General features: G+C 38.4%; 2 protein-coding genes and 1 long non-coding RNA gene across 3 annotated transcripts; 2 read left to right on the top strand and 1 right to left on the bottom strand.

Annotated features, from left to right (window-relative positions):
- The first annotated feature begins 6,147 nt into the window (after positions 1–6,147).
- Positions 6,148–7,773, top strand: LOC137709445 (uncharacterized). Its single transcript, XM_068448536.2, has one exon. It carries the CDS (start codon positions 7,196–7,198, stop codon positions 7,688–7,690), a length of 495 nt encoding a protein of 164 aa, XP_068304637.1. The 5' UTR covers positions 6,148–7,195; the 3' UTR covers positions 7,691–7,773.
- Positions 7,774–11,951: 4,178 nt separating this feature from the next.
- Positions 11,952–16,047, top strand: LOC137708160 (uncharacterized). Its single transcript, XM_068447170.2, has 5 exons — positions 11,952–12,566; positions 13,951–13,987; positions 14,591–14,827; positions 14,929–14,976; positions 15,451–16,047. The coding sequence occupies exons 1-5, from the start codon at positions 12,262–12,264 to the stop codon at positions 15,847–15,849; spliced, it is 1,026 nt and encodes a 341-aa protein (XP_068303271.1). The 5' UTR covers positions 11,952–12,261; the 3' UTR covers positions 15,850–16,047.
- A 1,041-nt stretch (positions 16,048–17,088) lies between these two features.
- On the bottom strand, positions 17,089–18,818 carry LOC148689686 (uncharacterized). The gene is made up of 2 exons (XR_015958614.1): positions 18,583–18,818; positions 17,089–17,900 (listed from the first exon to the last, which is right to left on the bottom strand). It is a non-coding gene; the product is annotated as an uncharacterized LOC148689686 (long non-coding RNA).
- Positions 18,819–19,989: the final 1,171 nt, after the last annotated feature.

Genomic DNA, 19,989 nt, shown 5'->3' with positions numbered 1-19,989 from the left:
CTTCTCCTTTTGTAAACTAGGGTTGTAGCACCACGGAAACAGGTGCTAAAACTTGGTGAAATCCGGCGAGCATCAACCTCCGATTGGGTGAGCCCCGGGGTCCCTTTCTCTGTCTTAATGGTTGTTTGCCTTGATTTATAAAGTATGTATACTAGTTGTAGGTGAGGGTTTAGCTTGAAAACAACTCAGAGGGATTTTCCCTAGATACCAGCATGGAATCTCGTGGCTTGTAGGCCGTTTTCCAGCCAACTCCGACCACGGCTGAACCAAATTTTGGTATAGTTCTCGTCCCCTCCTCCGTAGCTTTAAATCCACATATCACATAACTTGTTTTGGTTGAACTTTGGGGTTGATTGGAGGTGGGAATGCTCCGGCGTTCTTCTCTGTTGAAAATGGCCAACCCGGCTTGAAATGGATCGATCCGACCCGATATTCATAAACCAATTTCGAACCCAGCTCTAAGCCCAACCTTTTAGCCTAGCCCAAACCCAAATAAGAATTGGCCCACTAACCCAAGCCCAACCCGTTGACCGACCCGACCCAACTCCGATGGAATATTCCGTCAGGGAATATTCTCTGGAATATTCTTTGTGTTAACTTTTTGTTGACTTTTACGAAATTTGCCCGGGACCCCTTTAAGGGTAATTTGATGTCCTGAATTCGTTTCCAACGTCCGTTTTCCCAAATTCAATCCTTTTAGTATAGTTTTATTAATTGGTCCCTTTATGTGCTTATGTTCAATTGTTTATGGTGTTCACGTCTTCCCTAGTTTGCACGGCTATTCAACGACAGAGTATTTGTGAGTGAACCCCTTCTAAAATGCATGTTTTACTATTAGAAATGCATACATGAAAAACATGATTTGATGACTACGTTTTATGAAACGTTTTTGAGTAAATTGGAGTTACACTTTATGATATATCATGCTTTATCGAATTTATGTTCTTTGTAATATATATTATTTATGATTATATACTATGAACATTATTTATGATATGATGTTTGAGCTATTGAGCTCCGTTGAGATTCATACATGCTTTGGAAAGATTATGTTCAATGATTTTTATGCTTATCTAGTGGTCGCTATATGTCTACGGGTAAATGATATCTATATATGGCTTCGGTCAGGTGCTGTAGGAGCCTATGGGCGATTGTTATTTATATATGGCTTCGGTCGGGTGCTGTAGGATCCAACGGGCAAATGAAGGCCTTCGAGCGAATAAAGTGTTCTATATGCCTTCAGGCAAATGAAGAGTTCTATATGCCTTCGGGCGATACTGATACCACTATTTGTGACATCCCACATCGCCCAGGGGGTGATCCTTATATGTATATTCTCATCCCTACCTAGCACGAGGCCTTTTGGGAGCTCACTGGCTTTGGGTTAATGGGAACTCCGAAGTTAAGCGAGTAGCGCGCAAGAGCATTCCCAGGATGGGTGACCCATCGGGAAGTTCTCATGTGAGTTCCCAAAAACAAAACCGTGAGGGCGTGGTCGGGGCCCAAAGCGAACAATATCGTGTTACGGTGGAGTGGGGCCTGGGAAGTGGTCCCGCCCGGGCCGGGATGTGACAATTTGGTATCAGAGCCTAACCCTGGTCGTGGTGTGCCGACGAGGACGTCGGGCCCCTAAGGAGGGTGGATTGTGACATCCCACATCGCCCAGGGGGTGATCCTTATATGTATATTCCCATCCCTACCTAGCACGAGGCCTTTTGGGAGCTCACTGGCTTCGGGTTCCATGGGAACTCCGAAGTTAAGCGAGTAGCACGCGAGAGCATTCCCAGGATGGGTGACCCATCGGGAAGTTCTCGTGTGAGTTCCCAAAAACAAAACCATGAGGGCGTGGTCGGGGCCCAAAGCGGACAATATCGTGCTACGGTGGAGTGGGGCCCGGGAAGTGGTCCCGCCCGGGCCGGGATGTGACACTATTTAACACACTATATATGATATATGTTTTATTAAAGGTTTTATGGCATGCTAGGGTTTTCGGAAAACCTATTACATATTATGCTATTGAGTTTTCATAAACTTTGGGTGTTTGTACGTTGTTGAATAATTGTTTTAGTACTACTTATATATCAACTTGGTCTACTCATGTTTTTTTTGCACCCCCTCATAACTTAGAATCGAGGCGTACAATCCCGGTGTCAAGGTACTCCCGCATTGACATCTTCGAGTCTTCTCGGTATAGGACTCATTCCTTTGTTCATTCAATTTTCTATTGTTCATTTCTAATGTCTCGGTTTAGTTGTATGCTCTAAATACGTTCTATATTTGCATATTCATTATTTTTAAATTTGTAACTTTGATTTATGTTCTTTACATCTCATGCATGTTAGCATGGCTTCATCACTTTCGAGTGTCGGCCAGCACGTGCCTGACTACTTATGTCAAATCGCAATCTCATACCTCATGTTATAAACATTACAATGTCATACCTCATCTTATGAATTTGTTGCTATGTTATACCCTCATTAAAAAATTTTGTTAATTTGTCTGCTAACTGCTGACTTGGCAGGCAGATAACCTACTATCTTGTCCAATTGAATTAAAAAATTAATTAAATATTAAAAAATTTATTCCAATTCTCTCTCTCCCTCTCCCTACCAATCTGTGCTTTTCTCTAGAACCACCAAGTAGAACTCGACCAGCTCAGAGCCCGGGAACAAGTCAGGCACACACGGCTTTTGCAATTTCAGCAAGTTCAATTAGCGGCTATAGATTGTAGACAATAGGTGATCAGGTAAGCGCGGGTTTGTGATGGTTGAGTAGCAACAGGTACGGATCATGGTGGTTTGGGATTGGTTGGGTTCTGGCGACAGTACATGTTCTGAGCAGCACAGATCAGGTGCGGTGACAATAGGTTATACAGGTGATGGGGGGGATGCAAGTGGTTTGGTAGTGAGTAGGTGCGACTAAACCTGGCATTTTCAACCCTACCCGTTACTTCGACCCGTTAAAATTAGTATTCGGGTGAGTGCCAAACTGGTCGGGTCATTAATGGGTCAACCCGTTAATCACCTGTTATTTAACGGGTCATTTTGGGTCAACCCGCAAAGCCCATTAACCACCCGTTAACATCCGTTATTGAAAACTTTTGTATAATTTCAAATTTTCACTCTTTCATTCATTTGCAGTTAGATATAGTTTCTAGTATTAGCAATACTGTATTGCTGCAAAATACGTTGGAAGGCCAATTTCCTAGCTCCCACCAGTTCAGCCTATTTATATTTTGTCTTTGGACTTATCAATGGCAAGTTTTGGGGGTCATGGGATGGCCAGACCTTCGCTTGATCTTGATCTTCTACCTATGAGTGCTTCATCTTCCATGCCTAATTTACCTGACCAGCCTAACGGGGTTTCAGACATGGATAAGTCCCTCATGAGTGACATTGCTGAAAATGCCATGGACGAGTTGCTTAGGCTTTTGCAGACCAATGAACCCTTGTGGATGAAGTTTTCTACTGATGGGAGGGATGTTCTTAATCTCGAAACCTATGAGAGGATTTTTCCGAGGGCTAATAGTCATTTGATTATTTTGGTTGCCTATCTTACTACGGCTGCTACTTCTCCAAACCTTGGTCCTAGAGATGTTGATGATTGGCGAAACAGTTCTTTGCTTGAAAACGCCAACCCCTTAGATTATGAACGTATAAAATTGATAAAAAGTCGACTTCTACTATACAAAATGGGGCTGTATTTGATTTGGATGAAATGCTAAAAAAAAAAAAAAAATGTTAACGGGTGAAATGGGTGACTTATTAAATTAAAGGGTTGGGTTTGGGTTACTCATTATCTTAACAGGTTGGGTTCGGATGACCCGTTAAATTAACGGGTCGGGTCAAACCTAACCCAAACCCAGTAAACTCGACCCGTTTACAGGTCTACTACCAATCTATGCTATTCCCTGGAGCCATTGAGTGGAACTTGACCAGCTTCGAGCCCAAGACCGAGTCAGGCACGCCCAATTGAAACATGTTTGTCGTTGCTCTGATCAACCTAGTACTTACACCACGCAACTCGACCCCCATAACCTGCTAATCAGCCACTACAACCGTCGCACCTAGACCTGTAAACAGGTCATCCGAACCCAACCCATTAAGGTAACGGGTCATCCAAACCCAACCCGTTAATTTAATAAGTCACCCGTTTCACCCATTTCACCGATTAACAATTTTTTTTTCTTTTTTTTCAGGCAGAGAACCGTTTCGCCAATCATCAACATCTCTAGGACCAAGGTTTGGAGAAGCAGTAGCCGCAGTAAGATAGGCAACCAAAATAATCAAATGACTATTAGCCCTCGGAAAAATCCTCTTGTAGGTTTCGAGATTAAGAACATCCCTCTCATCAGTAGAAGACTTCATCTACAAGGGTTCATTGGTCTGCAAAAGCCTAAGCAACCCTTCCATGGCATTTGCAGCAATGTCAATGAGGGACTTATCCATGTCTGAAATCCCATTAGGCTGGTAAGGTAAATTAGGCATGGAAGATGAAGCACTCCCAGGTAGACGATCAAGATCAAGCGAAGGTCCGACCATCCCATAACCCCCAAAACTTGCCATTGATAAGTCCAAAGACAAAATATGAATAGGCTGAATTGGTGGGAGCTGGGAAATTGGCCTTCCAATGTATTTTGCAGTAATACAGTATTGCAAATACTAGACACTATATCTAACTACAAATGAATGAAAGAGTGAAAATTTGAAATTACACAAAAGTCCTCAATAACTGGTGTTAATAGGTGGTTAACGAGTTTCGCGGGTTGACCCAAAATGACCCGTTAATGACTCGACCCGTTTAGCACTCACCCGAATACTAATTTTAATGGGTCAGGTCAGGTCGAATTAACGGGTCGGGTTGAAAATGCCAGGTCTAATTGGTTGGGAGAAGGAGAGAGAGAATTGGAAGAAAATTTTTAATTTTTTAATATTTAATTAATTTTTTAATTTAATTGGGCAAGATAGTGGGTTCTCTGTTTGCCAAATCAATAGTTAATAGACAAATTAGCATATTGTTTAACGGATAAGTCTAACATTGCAATAAATTTGTAAGATGAAGTATGATATTGTAATTTTTAAAGCATGAGTTATAAGATTCTAGTTCGACCTATAATTGAGGTAGCTTTGTATAATTTATCATTTGTAATATTAACGGTTTGGATCATAAATTCAAAATCTCGTGAATTCACCCCACAAACTAAGGGGGTATAGTCAATTTAGATTTCAAAGGATTTTACTGTACTTTTTAAGTGGTAGATTTCAAAGGATTTTAATAGACTCTAGAATTGTATATGGAATTTGATAGCTTTATATGGATTATATTATAGATTTTTATGAATTTGTATGGACTTCTTTTATGGATTTCATAGTATTTTGAAAAAAAATTAGAAATCACATACAAAACTGTTAGATCATTTGTAATAAAATCTTCTGGTTGAGATTAAACTGCCTTCATGACCTACTGCACACAAAACGGCGCATGCAACAGAAGTACTTGCCTAGGAGAGCATGAGACTGGTGGGGACTCCTCTGCGGAAAGATTATAACTTTTGCCAATATAGGGGATTAGGGTTTAGGGTGAGTCACTTCACCTTGTTAAAAATGGTTGTAAAAATGGTTTAGGGTGCGTCACTTCACCTGCAGCTCATAGGATTCTTGATAGTGTTTGGTATATATATCATCCACCTTCAAATCCATCAAAATCCCTTTTCCATTCAAATCCTACCAAATCTTTTGCATTCTCACTAAAACTGGATTTAGATGTATTCTATAAAATCGTAATTGACTATCCTTAGATTTGGATGTATTATTTAAAATCCTCTTAAATCATACTTAGATTTGGATGTATTATTTAAAATCCTCTTAAATCATACTCTGACTACACCATGATTTCTAAATCTTTTAAAATCATCTTTTAAAACTGTAATTGACTACATTCTGATTTTAAAGTCTATCAAAAACCTATCAAATCATATTTTGACTACACCCTCTAAATTGAGGAGGAACTCCTCCTCAACAGTTAAGGAGCTAAATTAGTTCCTACTTATATAATAAAGTGGAGAAGATAAAAACGCCTCATAGATTACAGCAAAACAAAAATATAGTAACAGAACTCAAATTTGGGGCTGAACTCTCCTTTCAATTTCCATCATCATCCACTAGGCAATAACCGAATTACAAAGAAAACAGTATCAAATTCAAATTTCATAAAATCCGGCAATCAATTAACAACAAACCTCATTTCCCCATCCCTTCTCTTCTTGACTTCACTGGTCTCGTACCTAACGTGAAGCCAAATATTTCATCACAGCGTGCCACGTGTAAGCATAGCTGGCCTGCTGCCCATAGGTAAGTAAAAAGTTTTTATAAAGTCGGGCTGAATTTGGTGAAGGATTTGACAAAGCAATTGGACTAGAACGCCCCTCAAACTTGAAAAGTCATAACTGGCTTTAAAAAATAGATTTATTATACGCAAGGGTATTTTTGTAAGAAAACAGAGAAAATAAAATACTAATTCAAACTATCGATCAACAAAACTCTCTTTGTTAACTAAAAAAAACCCCAAAAACCGTATATTAGTGAAGAAATTAGTAAAAGACACACGCCCTATACTTTAACATTAGCGCCATTTTGTTACTCATTTATTGAAGCATTGTAAAAAATCTTTAAGAACAAGTAGCGCCTGTAAATAAAAAAGGCCTTTTAAACAAATGCATCCACGTGCAAAAATGCCAATTTTTTTTTATTAAATGGACAAATTTACACTAAGGTGTTTGATATATATGTTAATTGCTATTGCATAGTAGGTTAAATATAACATTTGACATTAAACTCGTCGTTTACGAATATAAAATTATATGTTTACTTACTTACTTCCAAGTAAAGTCTAAAGAAAAAGTTAGGGTAGGCATCCATAAAGCCATTTTACTCACTTGTTTTTTTTAAAGCAGCACCCCACATTCCACTTCATCCCTGTCCTTATTCCACCGTCTTCTCTCCACCAAAAACAAATAAAAAAAAACAAAAAAAAATGCATTTTTCAGCTCCATTTGCTCACTCCAAACAGTGAATAAAGCAATCCCACCACTCCCCAGATCAGATCTCACCTTCTCTCCACTCCACCACCACCCAATGATTTCTATCCTCTGAATCATCCATCGTGAATTTTGTACACCACCGACTGATCGTTTCCCATGGCGACACTGCAGAAATTCAAGCTCTTAGCGACTCAATGCGCCGTCGCGGGAAGCCCAACTCGAAGCCCATCGGCCAGCCCAGTCATCCACCTCCGCCGCCGCAAGACACTAAGAATGTTCCTCACCCGCCAGGATCGCCGCCGATTGCCTCGCCAAACCAATTCCTCGGAATCTCCACCCATTAACGGTGATAATCGCGACGGTGATTCGCCGCAGAAGAGCAAGGAGGTCGCTCGAGTTCGGCGCAAGCTGAAGGACCTCTTCGTGTCGTCGCCGCCGTTCGAAGATAGGATTTCAGATAGGAGGAGTGGAGGAATTGGGGACGAAGTAGAAGGGCGAGGGTTGTTATCGGCAACCGGAAGTGGTGATGGTTCCGGTGAGATTCCGACTCAGCGAGGCGCAGGCTTTTCGCTTCGGCCAATAACGGCGTCGTTTCGAAATAGGTTACTGAAACGAGCTTGGCGGCCTGTTCTGGTTACCATCCCCGAGTAACTCAATTTTCTGTGAATGTACGGATAATTCCTATTTTTTTTTTTTTTTTGGAAAATATGAATTTTTGGTACTCTGGAGTGTAATCTTATTATGTTAGTTTTTTTTTTAAATTTTTTTTTAATTTATATAAATAGTAAATAATAAATTAAATTTGTTTTCCGAAATAAGAAATTTAGATTCATTTATAATGTTTGGTGGCAACGGACATATTTTGCCGCCGCATAAGGCTAATGTGCGCCGGGAGTTGCTACTGTTAACGAGAAGTGTACCGACCACGATACGTCGGGCCTGGCCTTTGTGGCGAAACCGGTCGCGGAACGTGCCGCGCATATTAGCGTCATCTGCGCATCTTATCAGTTAGATTTAGATGTACGTCAAGATCTTATCATTAAAAGCATGGTGGGTTTGTGGAGTTTCAGTGTTTTCTGGTGTGGAGTAATAATATTTTTATTTCAAAGGGGTTAGGCCAATTCGTCCAAGTCTTTTTTGCACTTAAAATTGAATTATTTTATAAGAGAATAACTTATATAAAATAAGTTTATTATTAAGTGATGTTTGTGTAGACATCGAAATTTCAGTAAAACAAATGTTCACCCAACGCATTAAAGTTTTGACGTGTCAAGGCATACATGGCATATGCCACGTGTCGTACAAATTGTACATATGGCATGTGACTCAACAAAATAGGAAGAAATACCCTTGGATGATTAAACAAGGTTTTTCTTCTCAATTTGGGCAATGACAAGGTAAGCACACTTCAATCCATTACGGATCAAAGCAAGTTTTTCTCATTTGGACAATGACAAAGCATACACATTTCAAGTTTAAAATGGTATTAAGTGGGAAATTAGGCCATAAGTTACACCACTTCAATTTCAATATTGCATTAAGTGGGAAATTAGGCCATAAGTTAGACCACTTCAAGTTTAAAATAGGTATTAAGTGGGAAATTAGGCCATAAGTTACACCACTTCAATTTCAATATTGCATTAAGTGGGAAAATTAGGCAATGGTGCTTGGAAAGGAAAAAAATATTTTGTGGTGGTGATTCATTCTCAAAGCCTATAAATAGGCTTCTCCATCAAGGTATCAAGCATCAAGGAATTCACAAATACATTTCTCTACTCCCAAATTGGAAGAGAATTCCCCAAATCCTTGAAGCTTTGAAACTCCAAAGCTCTCAAGCATCCAAATTCCCAAGAATTCCGAAGGATCAAGAAAGCACTCTTCGTTCTTCGTCAAATCCTCCTTCAAGATCAAGCCCCAACGGCCCTTGAAGAACTCCCACCAACTCAAGATCAAGTCCCGACGGCCCCTTGAAGAAAGTGTTCATCATTCATCATCCGTTCATCCTAAGATCAAGCCCCAACGGCCCTTTGGATCAACAACCTCAACAAACCCATACACCCATTCTTCAAGATCAAGCCCAACGCCCCTTGAAGATCCGTTCAACAACTGTTCATCCAAGATCAAGCCCCGACGGTCCTTGGATCAACAAACAAATCCACACATCTATTCTTCAAGATCAAGCCCAAAAGCCCTTGAAGAAAACCAACTGTTCATTCAAGATCAAGCCTCGACGGCCCTTGAAGAAAACCAACCGTTCTTCAAGATCAAGCCCAAAAGCCCTTGAAGATCCGCTCATCCATCAACATTCAAGATCAAGCCCCGAAGGCCCTTGAAGAAACTTACAACTGTTCATCCAAGATCAAGCCTCGACGGCCCTTGGATCAACAAATCTAGATCTTACGGAGATAGAATCAGAGGACCAAATTTAAGAGAGATCGTAACCCCAAAAATCATAAACACAAAAATATTATTTTGTACACGTTATTCTGGTTTCTTGTTTCAAGAAACTTTCGTGTTCACAGTTTGGCCCAACAATGTATTTTTATGTCGAATTTCTCTTCAAGTGACAATGCATTATTAAGTCTCTGTGACGGTGAATGCATTTTACACATAAAGCTAAATTATAATATTATAGTCACTTAGTATTACAATCTAATGTATTCATATTTACTTGTAAATGACAGGTGTTAGGTTCGATTCTCACCAAAAGCGAAATTGAACTACATTATTGTTAGTCCATTGTAAGGCTAAGCTCATCTCTCTCCCCCTTGTGTTGATAATATCGTTTATTAAAAAAAAAAAATTTATAAGATTATGAGCACGTGCAAGGTCCATTCTTTATTCGATGTGGATTCATATTCTCAACAAGAGGGTTTGAATGCTGGACGTAATGGGTTGAAGAGTAAGACTCTAACTACCAGGATAATTCACAACTTGCATAATAAAACAATGTTCTTATTTATTTTGTAATTAAATGAGGGGCAAGTCTTATTTTGGACTACTGAATATTTTGACTTTATATCCATTGGATTGACAAGTAAATATAAATAATATTTTCTCAACTTAGTCATAATCGTTTATTTTTTCTACTAATGAGCAGTACGAACTATTGAAAAAAAAAAATCGTTAAAAGTGAGATTTAGGGCTGGTTTGGTATTGCTGTGCTTTGAAAAAAAGCTGATTCTGCTGTGCTGTGAGAATAAGCGGCTGTGAAATAAAGCAGAAGAGTGTTTGGTAAACTTTTTTGTAAAAGTGCTTTTGAAAAAAAAAACAGTATTATAATGTTTGATAAACTTTTATGTAAAACAGATGTGAAAAAAAGCCGATTTTTCAAAGCTAGGTTTTGCAGCTTCTTGTTTTTGGCTTTTTTTCACCCAAAACTGTGAAAAAAAGCTGAAACTGAATGTTTACCAAACACAAAAACAGCTCCCAGCTTTTTTTGATACCAGCTTTTTTCAGAATCACCTCAGTACCAAACCAGGTCTTAGTAATGTGTAGGGTTGGATCATTGAAGAAGCAAGGGCAAGGTTTGGACGAAGAAATCAGGGGAGTAAATAATTTTTAATTAAAAGACCGTCTCCTTCGGCTTGCATGTGTTGATGTTCAGAGAGGTTCAATTATCAAGTGCATAGACTATTGGGCCCGACACATCTTTAGTGGGCAAATTTGCCTGCATTTTTTCACGGTTGTGCTTCAAATCCTTGCAAACTTAATCATGATTTGGAACACAAATTGCAGAGGATAATCATTTCAATCATGTCCTTAATTGTAAATTAAGAAACAAAGGTGAGGAGCTACTGGGCTTGTTAAGATTTGAAGGGACCCAACCTTTGCCTGGTAAACTTCGTAAATTTGGGCCTTACCTGTTATTGGGCTGCGTATGGCCCTTTTCCCAAGAGGTCAGGCTCATGTGGCTGAACTGAGCCAGTGTTCGTTGACAACAATACAACACATTAAAAAATTCAGATCGATTCATGTTCCTTTCATATAGTTTTGATCGCATATTTGACATTGTCATCATAACCTTGTATTGTGATTCCTGGACCATTAGATTTTCAACACATACGTTTCGATTTCGGGTTCAGAACTTTTCTTCTTCTTCTAAATTATTATAATAGTTTCGAACTCTTTATTTATTTTAATAATAATAGTACAAAAAAAAATATAATTTGTCAAACTCTTCACTATTTTTCTTTACAACCGATTATTTTACAAATACAACAAAAACAACTTATATGCAAGGTAACAGCAATACCGAATTGGCGGGTAGTCCAATTAACTTTTGGTAGGGTCTTTGTCTCTTTAAAGCAAAGATTAATTCATCTCATATTTTGACATAATATTTTATAATATTAATATATGAATTGACAAAAAATTTATGAAAAATCTTATTTAAAAAAAAAAAAAACCTTTGCTTGTAAATAGTAGTAGACGTGACAATTAGTATTCTGTATTCACAATGATTACGAGCGAGTACAAATCCTCTTGTAGTAAATTAGAGTGATTTACAATTTTGCCCAAAGATCCCACTGACATAACGACATACCACATGCAGTCAGCGATCCCCCTCTATACTTTTGATGTCGTCCGGGAGAGATTTTTTTAGTGTGATTGAAATATGGAATGACAGATCATATGTTATTATATTAACGTTAGAATGTATGTGTTAAAAAATTAATAATTTAAAAAATACAATTTCTTAGCATTTATATAAAAACATGCAGTGTAGCACTTATGTTCTCATCACCATGAAAAAATTCTTGTCGTCCACCACATCAAAAGTGACCACGTGACACTTCCACTGGACGACACGTCTCGGAACCAAACTCCACGTCAGCCATACAAATCATCGAACACTCGGTAGACCCGACACAGCAACGATTCGGCCTTCACATTTAGGCCTCATTATCTTATCCCATTCTGTCAGACTAGACATTCATATAAAGTCGTCGTCCGAAAAACCATAAAATTCTAAAGACTCCGAGCACGTCAAAAGATGACTATGTGATTTCGTCGGCCAATTTTCAGGCGTTCTCTCTCCCTCCAATTTCCCACGCGCTACCACCTTCAACCTCCACGAGGCGCCACTGGTCAGCAATCACGTGCTTCTGTCGCGCTCTTGCGTCTATGTCAGTTTGAGGCGAGATCGATCCAAGGGTGTGCGTTAGGGGCCTCTGATATTTCGGTTGCCGACTGGCGCCTGTGATGAGAAGGACGATAAGATGGGCGGAGTGACCTCTTCGATCGCAGCCAAGTTCGCTTTTTTCCCGCCGAGTCCGCCGTCGTACACAGTCGTCGCCGACGAGTCGTGTGAAGGGAGGTTCCTCATTCCGGAGGTACCGAGGAGGGACGACGTGGATGTGCTGAAGCTCAGGAATCGCCGGGGGAATGAAATCGTGGCCGTACACGTCAAGCACCCCAAGGCCTCTGCAACTATGCTTTACTCCCATGGAAATGCTGCTGATTTGGGGCAGATGTTTGAGCTTTTCGTCGAATTGAGTACTCGCCTTCGGATTAATTTGATGGGGTAAGTACGTGCTTATGATTGTGGATTTTGGTTTCTTGGTTTTTGAATTTGATTACTTTCAAATGGGTTGGTAATAATTCTTATGGGATTTCAAAGCTGAAGTTTTTTTTTGGTAGTGTTTGTTAGTTAATTCAGTTTATTTATTGCTAATTATTTCAGCTTAGAGTTATAAATGTGAAAATATATTATGAAGTAAATCTTGTAAAATTTGGAAGCATCGCTACAAAATTGGTTGGCTGAGCTCAATTATTTCCTTTTACAAGTATTCCAAGAAATGCAAAATTGCAAATCAATGCCACAATAATGGAAAATGAAAGCAAAAGTATAAAACTTTAACGAAGTAGTTATATTTCTTTAACACATGAAGCAAATTGGGCCTAATTGGTGGCACATTATGATCTTTTGAGCTAGTTAGAAGTGAAATTTTCCCTTCCACGCGGACATAGACTTGCGGTTTTGGTGTTTATATGTTATTTTTATGTTCATGTCAAGTTTCTATATTCCCAACAGGAAAAGCTGGATTTGCTACAATGTAGCACAGGAGGTGAATAATGTAACCATAAAGCTCATGTTGGTTTTAAATTGATTATTTGCCCTTATGAAAGTAAAATTTTTACGCGAGCAATTGAAGATAAACTATAACGGTGAAGTTATAATCTTATGTTGCCTAGACTAAAACCTTATGCATGGTTAGATATTAGAATTTTGTTCAGCTGCGTGCAGTCCGTATGCGTGCTTGCAAGCACAAATAGTGTAGACTCATTTGGAGAGTAATATGTATTTGAAATTATGTGGTTTTAGTGAATAGCGATTTTATGCTAGTGTGCATGCACTTCTAGTTCTACATGCAGTTTGCAAACAATGACAGGAATAGTAGACAATAATGCATACTGTTTCCTTTTATTTACTAAACATCCGGATGAAAAACAAAATGGGTTTTATATACACCCATAACCAAGCAACCAAAGCGAAAATAAAAATAGACTAACGAAACACTTCACATGTAGTAACGTTGGTGAAGAGAGTCATCCTTCCACGATTCACACAAAAATACCAATCAGATAATGTCTCAAGAATTTTACTTGAACAGAGGAACATGACAAGATGGTCAACTATGTACACCGGTCCATCAGATTATCAAACACATTATGTTTGGTACTGAGATTAAAGAACTCAAAAACAAGATTCTTTTCTAAATAATTATAGTAACTAACAAGCATTCAGTCAAGACATTTTGAAATATCACCAAAAGATACAAGCACATATTAGATCCTTGTGCACTGGTAGGCCCTCATTTTTTTATTGGCTCCTTTCTTTAACTGATTATAATATGTTTTCTATCGGTGACTTAATTTAATAGTGTTTGTTTACATGGATTTCGCAGGTATGATTACTCTGGTTATGGACAGTCAACTGGAAAGGTTAGAAGCCTATTCTCAATTATGCTGTCATAAGATGCTAGCTTCTTAATGTGTTTTCGAGATCTTAGTGTTAGATATGGTTTATCCAACTTAAATGGTGTAATGTATAATTGTCTCTGTGTATCTTTGGATTCATTTGTTTTTCTTTTTTTATTGGAGGGTGTTAGATCATGGTTTCTGTTTATTCCTTGTTCAAGATATTAAGCTTCTGATCCGACTGTTTAAAACAAATAATTTCATTATACTTTTCTTAGGCTGGGAACTATATGGCTAAATGGGCACTTGAGTGTAGAAAATGTGAATGCAGATATATCGTGCAAAGATGGAATTTGACTAGGAAACTAAGGTTGGAGATTCTTTTGCATGTTAGTATCCTTGTATTTTGGTGGTTGATTTTCCAGGAGAAAAATGGACTGTAGCTTGATGCATCTGAATATATGTTTGTTTCCTTTTGTTATTGTACGCAAGTGATAAATATGGGTATTGCATACCATTCATTGATGTCAGATGCTTGCCAAATTATTTTGTTAATGCGTCTAAACAGTTAGGTTTGATAGCAGTTCATGCTTAATAAGTAACAGTCACCCTTTCCTCTTGAATCAGGCAACTGAGTGTAATACGTATGCGGACATTGATGCAGCTTATAAATGCCTCAAGGAGAAATACGGGGTCAAAGATGAACAACTAATATTATATGGTCAGTCTGTTGGTAGTGGTCCCACTGTTGATCTTGCATCACGTCTACCAACCTTGAGAGGTGTGGTATTACACAGTCCCATTTTGTCTGGGCTGAGGGTGTTGTACCCTGTCAAGCGGACATACTGGTTTGATATTTACAAGGTAATTTTGTACCAGTGATTTTACACTGTCTGCTAGTTTCATCCTCCAAATGGGACTTATATATATTTTCCAGATTGACCAAAAAATATTCTCTTTTTCAGAATATCGACAAAATTTCAATGGTGAACTGTCCTGTCCTGGTTATACATGTAAGTTTATCTCCTCTCTTCCAGTTCTTACTCTTCTCTCTGCGCACACACACGTCTGAATGCAGATAGAGTTTGAAGTGTAACCACATGGAGTTTTTAGTAAATTTTCAATAGATTACACGTCTGTAGATTAATGCATGGTAGAGTTTTCAACATTTTATCGAAGTTTGTGGTAGAATTGGTAACTTTCTCCTGCTGTTAGGGACAGAAGACATAAAAGGATGCTTCATGCATCATCTATCGGACGAATGAAATAAGTGAATTTGGTTTAGCAAAAACTTATTGTGGTTTGGGAATTGCATTTTAGTTGAGATTTTAGTCATCGTCACCTCATTGGAATCAGGAGAGGGTAGCCACATCATTTTAAATGGTTATGTTACCGCCAGTCATTCACATTCCCTTTCCATCTTTTCTCATACCAGAAACTGTTGTTTGTTTTGTGTGGAAAGTAGTAATAAAATGTTCTATGCCCAGGGGACAGCAGACGAGGTTGTAGATTCGTCCCATGGGAAGCAGCTTTGGGTACTTTGCAAGGAAAAGTACGACCCCTTATGGCTCAGTGGAGGTGGGCACGGCAATCTTGAGCTTTACCCAGAATTTATCAAACATCTAAAGAAATTTGTACACAGCCTTGGCAAGTCAAAATCGACCACAAATGGTTCTAGAACAAGTACAGTAGATTCTGCGAACGAGAACAAACCATCTGAAACCGGTACTTCAGATTCATGCGAAGCAGGTTCTGATCTTCCAGAAGTTTCTAGAAACAGTTTAGATAGTCGACTAGAGAAGTCTAAAAAGTCGAACAAGCCCGAAAAGTCTCGGATGAGCACTGACCGAGCCGACACGTTTAGGAGAAAGAAGGGTTTAGCGTAGTGACTTGTTATTACATGGAGAGCAGCTAAAATAAGGTACGTTATTCAAATGATGTATCAAAATTCCAAATGGAATGGATCTGATTTGGGCGTGGTGTTCACATAAATTATATGTTTCATTTTGTATGTATATGTATATTCTGCAGCGAGGGAAAATCCTGCTTTGTATTTCTAATGGAAAATCAGCGTCATTTAAACACGCCAGAGATCTTCGCCATCAGCATTTCGTGCATTTTCGTACTTTTAAGGGAAGTGATTTTCTCACGCCTTGTTAGCATTTGAATTGAATAACTCGGGAGAACTAAGGGACATAAAAGGGTGTTCTGAAATTAATTCACATTTCTACCGTCTTTGGGAGAAAATTGGCCTCATGGAAGAAGCAGATGACAAAAATCAATAGATGTGTGCAGAAATGGTGTACAAATATAAATATACATTTTTAATGAATAATGGTTTAGAGAATGTCAGCACAGAAAAGTTGTTCGTTTGTGACCTAAATGTCATTGGTTCGAGTCATGAAAACAACCTATTTGTAAAGTAAGGGTAAAGCTGTGTACGATAGACGTTTTTTCCCTCCCTCGACTTTCATAAAGTGAAAAGTCTTATTGACTTGGAGTCTGCCTTTTAATGGTTTAGAGAAATTGGGAATTTAGTGGCGGTAACACCATAAACTTCCACACATCCGGTGAACTAGGCATGCTAATGGGCAAATCCGCATATGATCAGAATTTTATATTTCGTTATGGCCCAAGCCGCGAAACGTCCCCCTGCCATCGAGAATCTTCCGGTGGAAGATCCTTATATTTGGATTTTAACAGAGTACAGGCTCAACGGGGAACACTTGCCACGGGACAACCAGCAAGCGCACTAGATTGTTCCGTGTAAAGTTGATCCATAAACTGTAAAATCTAACGTAGAGCATTGGTTCCTCTCTGTTTCAAGTCGAATTTTTATTCTATAACGTTGAGATAAAAATTGAACAACAAACAAGGTGGCACACAGGCTAGCTAGGTTGGGTTTAACTGTTGATAACCCAGTACTTTGGTTTAAAGAACCCCTAATGTAATCTCTGATCTTCTCATTGAGGATAGCACTTTTTAGTAATTTTTTTTGGTGCGGAAAACTCTTTCTCTTGGTCCGGGTTGAAATCCCTGACAAGATTAATGTTATACGTATTCAATTTCTTCATCAATGAATATTGTATTTATGCTAAAAAAAAATTAAACAAAAATAAATAGAATGAGAGAGGGGCACTTTCGTTTGTTAATTATTATATTACAAAAATACAATCACATATTTCTATACAACCCTAGCTAGCAAGCTACAGCTCATCCATACATAAGGATTCCTCGGACTACAACTCTAACCAGTAGAATCTTCCCCTTTGTGCTTGCTTGAATATACATCAGAAAAAAGGGACTTCATATAAGCAAGGTTTGCCTGTACAGTCTTTGCTCAGATTCAAGTGCTTGTACAAACAATGGTGTTAATTTGTTTCAACAACTTCATATGGAGGCCAGTTCTTTGACTTTGTATATATAGTTTGAGTATCCAAGACTTCCCTTGAAATGAAGGCTGACAGTTATTGTGTTGTCCTCCATATCCACTGAAAGAATGGATCCTCTCCAGGTCCTAATGAGTGTGTTCTTAAGATACGATTTTTGCCATTGGAGCACGGAGCATAGCTTCAAATGCAAGCAAGGGTTTCAGTCCATTGGTAGTGTAACCCGGTGTAATCATGTTGAAACGGCAACGTCTTGGAATACACTGGAGCTATTATATAGGACCACATTCCTGAGCTTTCTTTTGTGCAGTCACAACTGGAAACTAACAAGGCTCAGTCGTCGGAGAGGAGGTTATCAATGCATCGACTTCACTTTGAACCACCCGGACCCGTCTTGCTTCATTTCAAAGGGTCAGCAGGCTCCTACGGATCATGCAAACGCCGATGCCATTTAGGGCATTTCCAATCTTTTAATAGTAACACTGCCCCCGACTTGTTTTTGCTTTCTTGTTTTCAGAATGTCCCTCCTGCTACGTACGGTTGTATTTCTGGAGTAGGCACACACGATATGAATTCCATCAGTACCATGTCATCAACATTAAAATCTAGCAATACTCACGTATTTACTACTTAATTAGTGCTGCATTGAAACGCACAAATCAATTCGATGTGCTCATATATTGTTAATCATGGGCAACTACATCTAAGATGCACTAGGATACAACGAGATGATCACACCATTTCATGAGGCTTTTTTCTAACATGTAGAGACTGTATAAGAAACAAACTGATATTATCTATGCGCAAGAGAAAAAATCCATACACATTAAAATCATGAAAACTGCTGTTCACATATATTAATAGAACTAACACGAAAAGGGTAATGTGGTGTGTTTGATTAATCAGATCTCATATTACTCAATTATTCCTTGGCTCAAGCAAATTATTTTCAGTATAGCACCAAATTCTCTTCACAACTTAAAAACCACGGAGGGAGAATATTAAACATGTTCTTGTATCTAAAATCACAATTCAAAAAATGTAAAATGAAAATAATAATAAACCAAACTAGAAATTAGAGAATTAGCTAGGGGTAGCTAGGTTTCAGAAACATCTAAAATATTTATCACCGCAAAACAAGCAAGAAGACGAAACCTTTATCCACAAAACACACATACAAAAGGGAAAAATAAAGAAAGGATACGTTTTAATATATAGAAACATATATACCTCTGGTAAATCATGAATACGATGTTACAAAACCCTAGTTTAGGCTCACTAGTAGAAAGGGCACCATCACCACCCCCTTCATCTTGGGATTCAGAAGACTCGGAAACCTTCACCATTCTTCTTTTTATATGGAAGCTGATCTAGCCAAAACCCTAACCAGCGATTAGAGAGGATGCAATGGCCATGTATCCGTTGAGTATTTATAGCTGAGGACGAGGGCTCTCAGCATGAGAGTGGTTTCGCAAAACAAGAGGCGTCAATACTGTGGGTAGGTAGGTGGTATTAGGTTCATATATGGAATGAGGATTATATTTTTCCATTTTAATTTACTCCTATTCTATTTTTCGGTTTCTCTATTTACCCGCCACTTTCTATTTGAGTTCATCAACGTTTATATTTTTATTATTATTTATTATAGAAGATAATTCGTCATATTTCATTCATAAAAGGGCGAATACAAGATTTAATAAATGAAGAATATGAGCTGATACGAGAGTAATTTCAAACAAAATATGAAACTATAACATTATAATCACAGATGTTGCAAGAAATTCAAAGAGATGAAGGACTTGTATTGAAGCCAATGAATATTTTAGTGCCACAATATCACACAAGAGATCAAAGTTCTCAACACCAATTAATTGTGAGATAGTAAAACGCTATATTTTTATTTGAATTTTGCAGAAAAGGACATCGCGACTCCAAATCATTTTTTGATCTCGAAGCACCATTTAATAGCATCTAACAAAAATCAACCGGATCTCGCACAATAGCGAAATCACCTCTCAGTATTGTGGATAGGCAGGTGATATATATAAGGTTCAAGTTTTCAATTATGTGAACATGAAATAAGCACATTGTGTGATGTGCCTGGTTTTCATGTACCGGCGGATACACATAGAGATTCGGTGGTCCCGGAACCTTCCAAAGGCTGGAAAAATGCAAGTAAAGGTCCTAAGTCCTTCATCGACCCTCTGAATGTTTAATATGAGACCTTTTTGTGTCCCCTTCAAACGTTTAATGAAATGCCTTCGAGGAATTTATTAGAAACATTTGGCAGGTTGTGTCGATAGCAATCGACATATTGCTTTGACATTTGTCGACATGAATGCAGATAAAAATTGGCTCACTAAACACAACTTTCCTCACATAAAAAGTTGCACACTCTATGCACACAGTCTCTGACTAAATAAAACTTGGAGGCGACTTAAGTGCTTCTTTGGAAACGATTGCAAGATCAACAAAGAGTGGTGCGGACTTTTCCTCGTGGTGCCTTTATGTTACTTCTCCGACTAGGAATAAGTAGTTGTGAAATAAAGCAGCAGAGTGTTTGGTAAAATTTTTTGTATAAGTGCTTTTTAAAAAAAAAAAAAAAAAAAAAAAAAAAAAAAAAAAGCAGTATGATAG

Source organism: Pyrus communis, chromosome 17 (genome assembly GCF_041283825.1).
Source record: "Pyrus communis isolate YQ-2024b chromosome 17, ASM4128382v1, whole genome shotgun sequence".
Lineage (NCBI taxonomy): Eukaryota > Viridiplantae > Streptophyta > Magnoliopsida > Rosales > Rosaceae > Pyrus > Pyrus communis.
Note: the sequence above shows the minus strand (reverse complement) of the source record. Positions and strands in the feature narration are given on the sequence as shown.